Genomic DNA, 12,363 nt, shown 5'->3' on the forward strand with positions numbered 1-12,363 from the left:
TGTAAAAACCAGAGGCCATGGCTTGCTCTTGCTATGCATCTATAGGCCTTTTTTTCCACCTGATTTGTTTGTGGCCATTTTTTTGGTCCTGTTATTAACGAACTGATACTTCATCTGAGGAATATCATTAGGCAAAGGAGGCCATGCTAGACCTCAGAGACTGAAAGTGCTGCTCAAACTGGATACTGAATGTTTCAGAGTATTTGTATACTTTTAGATAAAACCAGACTTTATAGAATAAATACGTAGGAAATGAAGCTACAGAAAATTATTTATGCTGTAGAATGTTCTGATCAAAATCTGTCTTATTTTTTACTTCAGTTATCTGATGGTGTCAAGATTGTGTATCTTCAGAAGCCTCAAAATCAAGTTTTCCTGAAGCTTCAGTCACAAGGCTTGAAAGGAGGAGGTATGAAAAATACTTATCTCTGTTTATAAACTAGAAGTTCAGAGTGTTTTCTACTGCAGTCTGGAGTTAATTTAAATGATTCCCTTCTTTAAATGGGAAGCAATTATTTTTCTTCCAAATCCTAGGTATCCCTTCACTTGTTCTTTTCATTCTGCTCCAGGAAAATTAAACTTAAATTTTTAAGTGCCTTGTTGGTCAATTTTTTCTTTGCAATTTCATGCGTAGAAATTAGAATATTGCTGTCCTTTGGAATCAATAAAACTTGCCTTACAGTAGTGTTAATAGCTGCCTTGTCTCATATAAAATAAACTGAATACTTGTAAGCAATTCAGACATTGAAGAGATATCTTTTCAGTAACCACTGTGTAAAAAAACTATAAAATTGTTAAAAAGCTTTAGATTTCTTCTGATTTTATTTTTGTTTGTTTTTCTTTTGATTCTGTTTAGTTACATTTTCATTACAGAAATTGCAGGTGTATCTTGAATTAGATCATGACACCTGAATATCTTCAGAAATGCTCTAATTAAAATCTAATGATTGTGTTACTTGGTTGCTGGCATTAACATTCTTTTTAACAGCAACTTTATTGTAAGGGAATGAAGTAAGCAGTAATGGGATGGTAGGATGAAGAAGGAAACCTTTTTCATGCAGGTATTTTATTTGGTGTCACAAAATGTTATATTTCTTAGCCTATGTAAGCCATGGGTGTACTGGATTATGGTTCTCTAGTGACAGAGGGAAGTGAAGCGTTTGCATGATAGCCAGAAGTTCATGTTCACATTCTCTAGAACATGCAATGGTTAGAAAATGCCTATGGAAATGGTTCTATGGCATCAAAGTTTTTTCTTTCTCTCATTCCTGACTGTTTGCTTTGTTAATTTTTTTGCTTTATGTAGGCTGTGATAGACTAAATTAAAAAAGGTTTTTTTCTTCTCCTAGTTTTTTTTCTTCTTTGCCTTGAAAGTATATGAAGAAGATAGTGTAGTGGACTTAAGAAATCTTCCATAGGAAAGAAAAACTCTTGCTTTTTCGTGCCTAGGAATTGAATATTTGTTTGTGAGATTTTCTTAGTTATCACTCTAAGCAGTCCACGTCTACAAAAAACACTTCACTTTTTCTTGCCTGCAACTCTGATATAAGTCAATCTAAAAGATCTGAAGGCTTTAGTACCAGCCTTTTGTGTTCATTCTGGAGTCTTCTGGCTCTGAGATTTTTCCTTTCAGCAGATGAATTGAGGAAGACCCTGAATTTCTGACTTCAGGAAGTACACAGCCAGAAGGGCCAAGCATATTGGTCTTTGAAGTACTGTGAAGATCACCCATGTCACCTCTGTGTTCATTCATCACTGATATCTATCAAATAATGAATAATCTTTTCACATGATCACAAAGTAGTTTAAGTTGGCAGGGACATCTGGAGGTCTCTGCTCCAACCTTTTTAAAGCAGAGTCAGCTCTGAGGTCAGACCACATTGCTCGAGGGTTGATCTGGTCCAGATTGGAAAGCCTCTAAGGATGGACACTGCACAGGCTCTCTGGGATCATGTTCCAGTGCTTGACTTTACTTATTGTGGAAAAAGTTTCTCCTTCAGATTTGTGGAACCAGTTTTGTGTTGAATATGACCAGCTGTAATACTAAAGAAAACCCAAGATCAATGTTTGATAGGATGCAGCAAGTCAAGATCTCAAGATAAAGTAATTTTTGTGACATACATAGAGCAGTGCTGCTCTTAAATGTAAAGAGTTAGAATAATGTCTGTCTTCAGTTCCATCACTTGTAAGTTACTTGTCTGGTTTTGTAGTTCCTATAGTGAAATGTGTTGTTTAAAAACTTCCACCTGCCTGCTCAAGTTAGACTTAGAGAAGATAAGTTTCTTGATTTTAGAGAATTTCTCCTTAAGAAATGAAACACTGAAACTTTCCTACTATTTATCAGGTCACCTTATTTTGGAAGTTTGCATATTGCATTTTGACTTTCATGTACTTCTGTATACTATTAAAAAAATAACAAAGGTTATAAAATACTTTCCACACTTTCAGCTGTGAGTTGCAACTTCCTGGGTTTTTGATTTTTTTTAATTGATGCTATTAAGTTACCTTAAATAAAGAATGATATGAAAATTTCCTAAAGACAAGATGTTTGATGTTTTTACTTGCTGTTTGATCAGCAGATAGATCTCTCTTATCTATCCCCCTTTTTACATATTGCTGAGGATTCTGTGTTGGGTTATTTTGTATAATGTTTTATACCATAATATACATAGCGTGCGTGTGTTTGAATCTGTGTACTTTGTTAACACACATATATGTAGAAGTGGGGGGAGAGAGAGAATAGTTACTTATTAATAACTTTAAAAGGAACTGATAGATGGGGCATCAGTAGAGTGTTTTCCTTCTGTGGATTGCATCATTACTATTTGAAGCACAAGTTTTAGAGGTTTGAATTCAGGGAGCTGCTCTTTAGTCTCAGACTGGAGTTTGAATTGAAGGGTATTGATCCTTTCATTCTGTGATAGACTCACTTCATAACGCTTGGTAGTACCTTGCTGAGGCTCTTCTCCAGTGCTGAGCACAGGTAACACCAAAGCTGGCACCAGGCTCAGCACCTCGGTGTGCCAGAACAGGATGTGTACACCAGAGCCGAAGTGTCCCGTGCCTGTGTGTAGCTGTCGGTAGGGACCATCACTGGCTATAGAGAAGTTGGAGGCAGTGCTGCCCTAGAAAACTGTCCTGCTACTTAAAAAGCAGTGGTCCTTTAGAAGTTGCTACGTTTGAACATCCAGTAGTAGGTGTTGCAGTGGGAATGGTACAAAGACTTAGCTCCCAAATTTATTTTATCTAGAGATGAAACAGCATGTTGACATTAACGTGAAGACTGCCATTTTAATTTCTTTAATAAAAAGACTTATGTAGTATTTTTACAGTTGATTTTGGAAATACAAGATTTTACAGTATCAGGCCTTGAGCTAATTAAAAAAAATATTCTAAATTCCCAGTAACTGTTTAGTGACTTTTTTTTCTAAATCTGAAATTAAGTGCATAGTAACATAATACACAGGTTATATTTTGTTTGGTTTTAGGTCGTTTTGGACAAACAACTCCACCACTTGTTGATTTTCTTAAGGATATTTTAAGAAGATACCCAGAAGGAGGACAGATTCTTAAGGTATACAAAAATGGTATTTTTGGCAATCATTAAATATGCATGACATAATGCCATTAGTTTAACACTTTCCAGCAAATTTTGCAGTTGTTGTACCTCATTGTATATTCATTCTAGTACAGGAGGTACATGTGGCCGTTTCTGTGGACAAGGCAAAGTGAGCTGTGGGCTTGTGGTTTAATTTTGTGTGTGTTTAATGTCTCTGAGTTTACTTGTCACAAATGCCATTGTAGTTTATAAAAAAACAGAGATAAAATGCAGATGTTATAGCTATCTCAGAGACTTCGTGATGTACTTTGTGTGTGAGCTATCTAAAATGTTTATTTTCCCATTATTTTATTTTTCATCTCTGCTATAAACTGTGGTAAAATCACATAATAGTATATACGTTTTTGGGGGGGAGATTATCTTATTATAAGTTTGGGATAAGCTGGAGACTTTAATACAAGATTTTGCTGTAGAATTTCTGGGTAGCTAAATATATTTTCCTTAGTGAACTTTGACAGTGTCGCAAAGTTTCATCATTAGATTAAGAGCACTTTTAAGATTGTAATCTTTGAGTGGCATTTGGGAAGACTTGCCCTAGAGTGATAATAATAATGAACCCATCAGTTTTGCATGAGCTGAAAAACATTTTTAGTCTAAGCATTGGTTGTTATAAGTAAAGAATGTCAGAATATTTTCTGAACTGAGATTAGTGTATGCAACTGTAGGGCATGTTACGTTGTGATGCTTCACATTGGAATACTGAATGTTACGTGTCCAAGCCTAACAATAGAAATAACAACATTGATTTAAGCATTAAAATTTTTTTCAGTAAATAGGATGGTGAACTGGTAGAGTGGAGTTCACCTCACCTTGCTTTAGACATGTCTGGAACATGTCTCCTGTGAAGAAGTGCTGAGCAGGTTGGGGTTGTTCAGCCTGGAGAAGAGAAGGCTCTGACAAGACCTTATTGCAGCCTTTGAATATATAAAGAGAGTTTATAAGACAAATAGTGACTTTATATCAAGCCTTGTAGGGACAGGACACGGGGCAATAGCTTTTAACTGAAAGAAGGCAGGTTTAGGTTGGACATAAGGAAGAAATATTTTAAGATGAGAGGATGAGAGTGGTGAGATACTGGAACAGGTTGCGCAGAGAAGTTGTGGATGTCCCATCATTGGAAGTGTTCAAGGTCAGTTTGGATGGGTCTTTGAGCCACCTGCTCTAGTGAAAGATGTCCCTACCCATGGCAGGGGGATTGGACTGGATGATCTTTATGGTCCCTTCCAACCCAAACCATTCTATGATTCTATGATGTGAAAAATTACAGATCATTCTAAATTCATGAAGTCTCACAAGGGGAAAGACAGGTACCTGTAGAAGATGATTTGTCTGATTTATCGTAGCTTCTTATGCTGGTGTCTAGAAGTGCCAGTTTGATTTTTTTTTTTTTTTTTGAAGAGCATCTGGGACGGTTAGTTTATAGTTGGTTGTTAAACTTCTTATACAGAATGCCTCATCACATGGATGTTAGGAGATTAATTTCCTTAGTAAATGGGAACACTATGTTCTAACTAATGGGATTTGGTACTGATACATCTATATATCTATCAGCATATATAAAACACACCAATACAAATGCTGACAGGTGATGTGAGTTTCTGCTATCTCTTGGAATTTCTCTTTGCAATTGTGGAACTAGAAGTTGATTACTTTTACTGTGAATGCTTAAGATAAGCATATTCTCAATTGTTTTGACAAACTGCATCCTGAATATGTTCTGAGCAGTGTCTGTTCATAGGATGAGTGCTTACGTTTTTACTATTTCCCAGTACTAGTTAAATCATTAATGGTTCAGAGAGTAGCAATTTAAACCTAATTTTTCATTCCAATGTGAAGAAATAAGATAATGTCCTTAGAAATGAGATAGGTAAATCTAAATCTAAAAGTAAAATTGTTACTTTTTTCATGGCTTACGATTTAGAGTTAACAGACTGCTAGGGAGAGATTACTACCAGGAATTTTGCTGATCTGTTAAAATGGATTTCACTCTTCGGATTCTTCAAATACAATGCTGTTACGGCTGAATGTAGCAGATGCCCTTTGTGCCACAGCGTGAATGCAAGTCTCTGACTACATAGTGGTTTCCATACTTACTATTTAGTATTTCTAAAGGCTTTGGCTGTCTTTCTATATCTTCTTGAATGATTGCTGTAACTGTTCTTTTAGAAGAAGAATTGCATGGTTTTTGTAATTAAATACTTCATGGAGATTGTTTAAAAATGTATTATATGTGCTTAACCATGGGTATACTTCTTGCTATCTCATCTTGCTTCAAAATTATGTAGAAGCAACAATATAAACAATATATTTTGGTTACTTGTGTGGTATGACTTAAAGACTGAACATACTGTCACAAAGTGAAAAATTGAGGGGTTATAGTTTTGAAACCAGCTATTAGATAACAATGAGCTTATTTTACTTTCAACATTATATTGGAATGCAACCAGATCTGAAATATCTGCTGCTAGTTTATGCATTTTTAAAGTAAAGATTCATCTTGCTAGCAAGTCTTTTATTTTTATGCATAATGGAATGACATTTGTGTTGTGTAAGTACATGGGATGTGATGTGATGTACCTACATAGCTTTTTAGTTCAACTGAGATGCTTCCTCATGCCAGACTTACATATAAGCACAAAAACATACACACGTGTGTGTATGTGTATGTATGAGTTTGTGTCTTTCGAGCCTTGATACACTTTGATGATTCAGTGTAAACAGAGCCTTGTGTGACGCTCTGATCCTCTAGGTATTTATAATCATGCTTACATGTCTGCAGTGTGTAACTCTATTGTTGTAATGGGGCTAGATAGACATGTTTTATTAAAGGTAGTTTTTACAGAACTAGCTTATTGACATTTTAGTTATTAAAGTTTTCCACAGCTCTCACCACTACTAATACTATTTAACAAATAGTCTTAAGTCTCTTACTAGTCTATGGGCTTCATTCAACAGGTGAACTTTGTTGCTCTTTTATTTTTTTAATTATTTTTTTTGTCTGCTGTCTTGCATTGTTTTGAGACTTGCACAACTATGATTTGGGATAATATAGCTATAGTGGTAATAGTTTAGTAGCTTATTTCTAAGGTTCATGAATACTGCTTGTATGTGGTATTTGAGCTCCAAAAGCAAATCACTTTTATAGTATTTGTCTGAATATTCCTCTTATAATGACATCTATTTTCATTGAGGTAAATTGGATACAATTATTTTGGTTGAAATGTATGAAAACAATTACACTTGAGACAATTGCTTATTATCTTCTACTGTTTAAGTTGGAAAGCCATTACTAGAATTTATACAACATTACTGCATTATACTTCAGTTTTGTTTGTTCTTTTTTCTCTCTCAGGAGCTGATACAAAATGCAGAAGATGCTGGTGCCACAGAGGTTAGGTTTTTATATGATGAAACTCAGTATGGAACAGAAACTCTATGGTCAAAGGACATGGCACAATATCAGGGTAAATAAAATTTTTGTTAATTTTGGTCATTATTCTGCAATGTGCATGTGGTTCTGTGTTTCTCTCCTTGCTGTATGGAGATGACCATATAGAGATGACTCCATTGCTACTTCCACCTTAGTAGGTGCATATTTTGTCTTATGTTCTAGTGTTGATAATTCAGCTTAATTATGTCTTCTAATTTGAATTTGTCTGTCCTATATTCTAGACAGAGGTTGTTGTTGTATCTTGCCATGTATTCCCTTCCAGTGGAGGTATTAATAGCGTGTGATTAGTACATCTTTCAAACATCATTTTGATAGACTGAACAGATTGAGTTTAAGCTTTGTGCCACAGGACACTTCTTTCAGAAATTTTGCGGTTTTTTGCTTTCTGTTCAGTTTTTCAGAATAATTCTTTTAAAATGTGGACACAAGAACTAGATACCACATGAGAATATAAATCTCTTAAGTACCATATACAGAGGTAAATCCATCTTCTTGCTTTTGTTTTTGCTGCTACTCTGTACTTCCCTTTCATCAACAAACGTAATTTGTTGTCAGCTTGGGTCATAGCTTCCCCATTAAATTTGCGCATGCGTACTTTAAAGAAATACTTTCTCAGTTCTGTGAGTTCATTTCCTAGAAATTTTTAACAGTAAATAATTTTCTTCTGTAAACTTTTTAACACTTGCCTATTTATTACAGGGCCAGCATTTTATGCATACAATGATGCAATTTTCACCCCGGAAGACTGGCATGGTATACAAGAAATAGCAAGAAGCAGGAAGAAAGATGATCCCCTGAAAGTTGGAAGATTTGGAATTGGCTTTAATTCAGTCTATCATATAACAGGTACTCTCAGCAGATACTTTAAAATTAAAATGTTGGAAGTTTTAAATGGTTTAACTATTTTAGCTATTCATTGAACATTTAATATTTTCTCTAGAGTATCTCTTAAAATTAAATTCCTGGCTAAGTTTCCTTAAGAAGTGTTCATATTTTTCTAAAACTCTGTAAGGTATCCTTTGGCTTTTGAAGATTTTTGGAGGTTTGTTTCTTCTACTAACATCATTATGTACTTAGTCCCTTATACCAAAATGAACACTCCTCTACAATGTTATTTCAGTTATGCCCTGCTGTTCATTTTATAGAGGCCCATAATAAAGGGTAGATATGCAAGTAGAAGTGCAAAAGTTTAGACTAGACTGAAACTTTTATGCAGGTTCTTTGCATAATAAGTAGTGATTTTATTTCTTGCTAGAAAGGATATTCCATAATATAGGAATATGCACATTTACATTTGAGAGAGACAGTAAATACTCTTTCACAAGCTGGTAATACTCAGTCTGGAAACATGTTATTCTGGCAAAATGTACAGAAGCAGCATGTAGCATAAATTGTGCTTACAGTCAACATAGTAGCTACTGCTACAGTAGTAGATAAGAGGCAAATTTTTGCTGAATTAATGAATAACATTTTTAACCTGTGAAGTGAGTTTGTAAGACACAGGATGATTTTTCACAATATTTTACCTAGTAGAGCATGAATAAAAGCTTAGTTAATATGTTCAGTGGTTTGATAATTCTAGCAATTTATCTTTTAAATGTACAAGATTACTGTTTGCAAGCCTTCAAGATCTGCAAAGTATGAATGTACTACATTGCATCTTTAGTAATTTTTTTTTCCTCAAAAATACTGGAAAGATAGAAGTATAGAGTTGAAAAAAAATATACTTCTTGTTGCTCATTGTTTGCTAGAACTCCAATAGTTGAATGAATATTTATATTGCAAAATAGAGGTGTGCTTGTTTCTTCCTGTCAATAAGCACTGAATTACATGTTGTCAGAATTATACTAGCTTCATTGCAGTTTTATAACATTTGTTTTTCTTGCCCTTTTAGAATTTGTTCCTTAAGACTCTATTTGAAGAGTATGTTGTTTTAGGGTTATTAATAGTTGTTTTTTATGTATACAGATGTCCCTAGTATTTTCAGTGGTGACCAGATTGGAATGCTTGATCCCCATCAAACCCTTTTTGGACCTCATGAATCAGGCCAGTGTTGGAATCTAAAAGAAGACAGTAAGGAAATCAATGAACTTACAGACCAGTTTGCACCATTCATTGGTGTGTTTGGCAGCACTAAGGAAACCTTTAAGAATGGAAATTTTCCTGGTACCTTTTTTCGTTTCCCGCTTCGTCTGCAGCCTTCCCAGCTCAGCAGCAACGTGTATGACAAACAGAAGGTTTTGGAGCTATTTGAATCCTTCAGAGCAGATGCAGACACGGTCCTGCTCTTTTTGAAGAGTGTTCAGGATGTTTCATTGCATGTTAGGGAAGCTGATGGAACTGAGAGGCTGATTTTTAGAGTAACGGCTAGTGAGAACAAAGCCTTGAAACATGAAAGACCCAATTCTATCAAGATCTTAGGAACAGCAATAAGTCAGTATTGTAAAGGAGTTCCAAGCAATAGCATAACGTGTGTGACATACCATGTAAATATAATTGTAGAAGATGAGAGTGTTAAGGACGCACAGAAAACATCTTGGTTAGTATGCAATTGTGTAGGTGGTCGAGGAATGTGTACTGAGCTGGATTGTTTAGCTGATGACTTGAAATTTGTTCCTACTATTGGAATAGCCATGTCTTTATCAACTAATGAGGAGGAAAAAGGAGCTGTAGCAGATTTTTCAGGAAGAGCGTTTTGTTTTCTGCCTTTGCCTCCAGGTGAGGAAAGCAAAACTGGACTCCCAGTTCATGTTAGTGGTTTCTTTGGTCTCACAGACAATAGGAGAAGTATCAAATGGCGAGAGCTGGATCAATGGAGAGATCCAGCAGCTTTGTGGAATGATCTACTTGTGGTGAATATAGTGCCAAAGGCATATACCACCCTTATTTTGGAAGCTATCAAACGAATGGAGACTGAGGAGAATTCGGATTTTCCGTTGTCAGCTGAAAGAATTTATAGGTTATGGCCTGATGAGAACAAAATCAGAGTACCTTGGAAACCAACTGTAGTACCTCTCTTTAAAGAGCTGCTCCAGCATACAGTTATTTACTCAATGAGTCATCAGTGGATAAATGTGGAACAGGTGCACTTTTCTGAAATGGATGAGAGTTTGGACTACACACAGTCTGTTCTCAACTACCTCCAGAATTCAGGGAAGCAGATTGCCAAGGTACCAGCAAATATTGCTAGTGCAGTGCATCTTACTATGTCTACTGCTAAAGCTGTGAAAAAAGTGACTCCTGCTCTAGTACGGCAAGTACTGAGGAAATCTGGACACAGTGGGCCTACTGAAGAAAAGCTTCATCTTTTAGAATTTGTGCTTTCTGATGGAGTCTACAGTGAACTGATTGGACTGGAACTTTTGCCATTACAGAATGGAAATTTTACTCCTTTTTCCTCATCTGTGTCAGAACAGGATGCAGTTTACATAACCTCAGAAGACTATCCCAGGTACACTTAGTATTTTAAATACTGGTTTTTTGGTGGTTTTTTTATTTTTGTTTTTGCTTTTTTTTGTTTAAATGTTAAACAGAGCTTCAGACTTAGCCAACAAGATGATATGCAGCAACTTGTAATGTAATGAAATAATGCATCAATAGAACTCGGTTTTCCATATGTATGTACATATTTGTGGGCATATGTGTCATTTGAAAAGTTTTACTGCTGCTTGCCATTATAACTTGATAAAGAATCTTGTCATCTAGGCTTTAAGGGAACACCTCAGGTTACATTTCAAGTTAGCTTTCTTCTGAGAATTATAAATAGAAGATTACAAACATTCATACTAGGAAGTACATTAAATTAGATAATGATAAGAGAGAATGTGACACTTGGCATGTGCTTTGCTGCTTTTACTGCCCTATGGACTGTTTATAAGGGAAGCAGAGATGGGTTTGAGTGTGCCATTATAGATATTATTAAGGTAAATAGTGAGGATCTTTATGGAAACTGTGGTTTGAATATATGTATAGACAGCACGTCTTCAAGACAAGCAGCTGGATGCAGGTAACTGGTCTTCCCATGTTGCTTGAGATGAGTTTGCTTTTTTCCAAGTCTGTTGCTGTTCTTTTTCTATTATATTCTAAACCTATGATCTTCCTTGTTCTAGACAATTAAGGTTTTTTTTAATCGGGGCATTAACACTACTCAGAGCCTCTGATTCTAGTGTTTTCTTTAAAAAAATAATTTAAAAAATTTCTCTTCTGTTTTTTGTCAGATGATTTATCTTTGGCTATTCTTTCACTTTATTTCTCCTTCCGGAAGTTGAGCCAGTATGCCAGTACAGAAAACATTCCCATGATGAGGCTAACAAATTACAGCCCAGCTTCAGACTAGTCATAAGATACTTCTTGGGCAACTTAATGATACCACTGTATCTTATTCAGTTCAGCTTCTGTTGGTAATGGACTTAGTTTGCTTAGTCTTGTAAAACTGATACAAAAGCACATTATACCAGGAATAAATCTACTTGCTAGCTATTATACTACAGAAGTTTGAAATAGTAGTGCTTTAGTTGCCTCTATTCTTGCCTACAGTAATTACTTTTAATTCTAATGTTATAAATATGATAAATTACTTATGTTAGATGTTTTAAAACACTTTTAACTTGAGTTTGGCTCTTTGCGTATTCAAATTTGGAGCCTGCTTAAAAAGCTGAAATAAGCTCTTGTGAAGTTCTGTTAACACCTGTGGAAGAACAAGATTCTGTGTTGCTTTATGTATAATTAACATATCTGTTGTCAGAATTAAACTAGATAGTTAATTTTTATTTCAGGAAGACCAAAGCCATAAAAAACTATTCAGTTTTAAGAGCTGACATAAAGGAAGTGAAGGGCAGGATGAGACTGACTCTTGGCTACAGTAATCTTAACCACTGTCTGGAGATCCTTTGGAATTTACAGATTTGTGTGAAAAATACACATTGTATTTTTTGTATGCTTTCAAGTAGAATCTGTAAGAGACATAGAACAGTGGGTGCTATTTTACTTTTTTAGTTGTTAGATGAAAATAATTTTGTCATCTCAGTTTTTCTATCAGAAGAAAAGTTACTTAGACCTGCTTTGAAAAGAAGAGTAGTTGGAAAAATTAGTTTCTTGCTACTCCCTGCTTCTAAATGTATGATTTTCTCATTTATAAAAAAACGCACACCAAAAGCCCTATTCTGCATATGTAAGCGATTTCTTTGCATGCGACTGTTTTACCATGATGATTACCAGGCTGGTAATCTCTGTGCAGATGTTTTGCTAAAGTGTGTTTTGTTGGTGTTTTAATGGTGTGCTAGATCACTCTTTC

The 12,363-nt window shown here is 35.2% G+C and overlaps 1 protein-coding gene across 2 annotated transcripts in view; it reads left to right on the plus strand.

Annotated features, from left to right (window-relative positions):
• Window positions 1–327: 327 nt before the first annotated feature.
• Window positions 328–12,363, plus strand: part of SACS (sacsin molecular chaperone) — a 28,499-nt gene continuing 16,463 nt past the window's right edge. The window contains exons 1-5 of one of the 2 annotated variants that reach the window (XM_010193385.1): window positions 328–409; window positions 3,489–3,574; window positions 6,972–7,083; window positions 7,770–7,916; window positions 9,039–10,522. In XM_010193385.1, the coding sequence (XP_010191687.1) occupies window positions 7,068–7,083; window positions 7,770–7,916; window positions 9,039–10,522 (1,647 nt within the window). In that variant the 5' untranslated portion in view covers window positions 328–409; window positions 3,489–3,574; window positions 6,972–7,067. The remainder of the gene's footprint in view (window positions 410–3,488; window positions 3,575–6,971; window positions 7,084–7,769; window positions 7,917–9,038; window positions 10,523–12,363) is intronic. The other variant, XM_010193386.1, reaches the window with a different exon arrangement.

The sequence above is a fragment of the Mesitornis unicolor genome, unplaced genomic scaffold, assembly GCF_000695765.1.
Source record: "Mesitornis unicolor isolate BGI_N332 unplaced genomic scaffold, ASM69576v1 scaffold2461, whole genome shotgun sequence".
In the NCBI taxonomy this organism is placed as follows: domain Eukaryota; kingdom Metazoa; phylum Chordata; class Aves; order Mesitornithiformes; family Mesitornithidae; genus Mesitornis; species Mesitornis unicolor.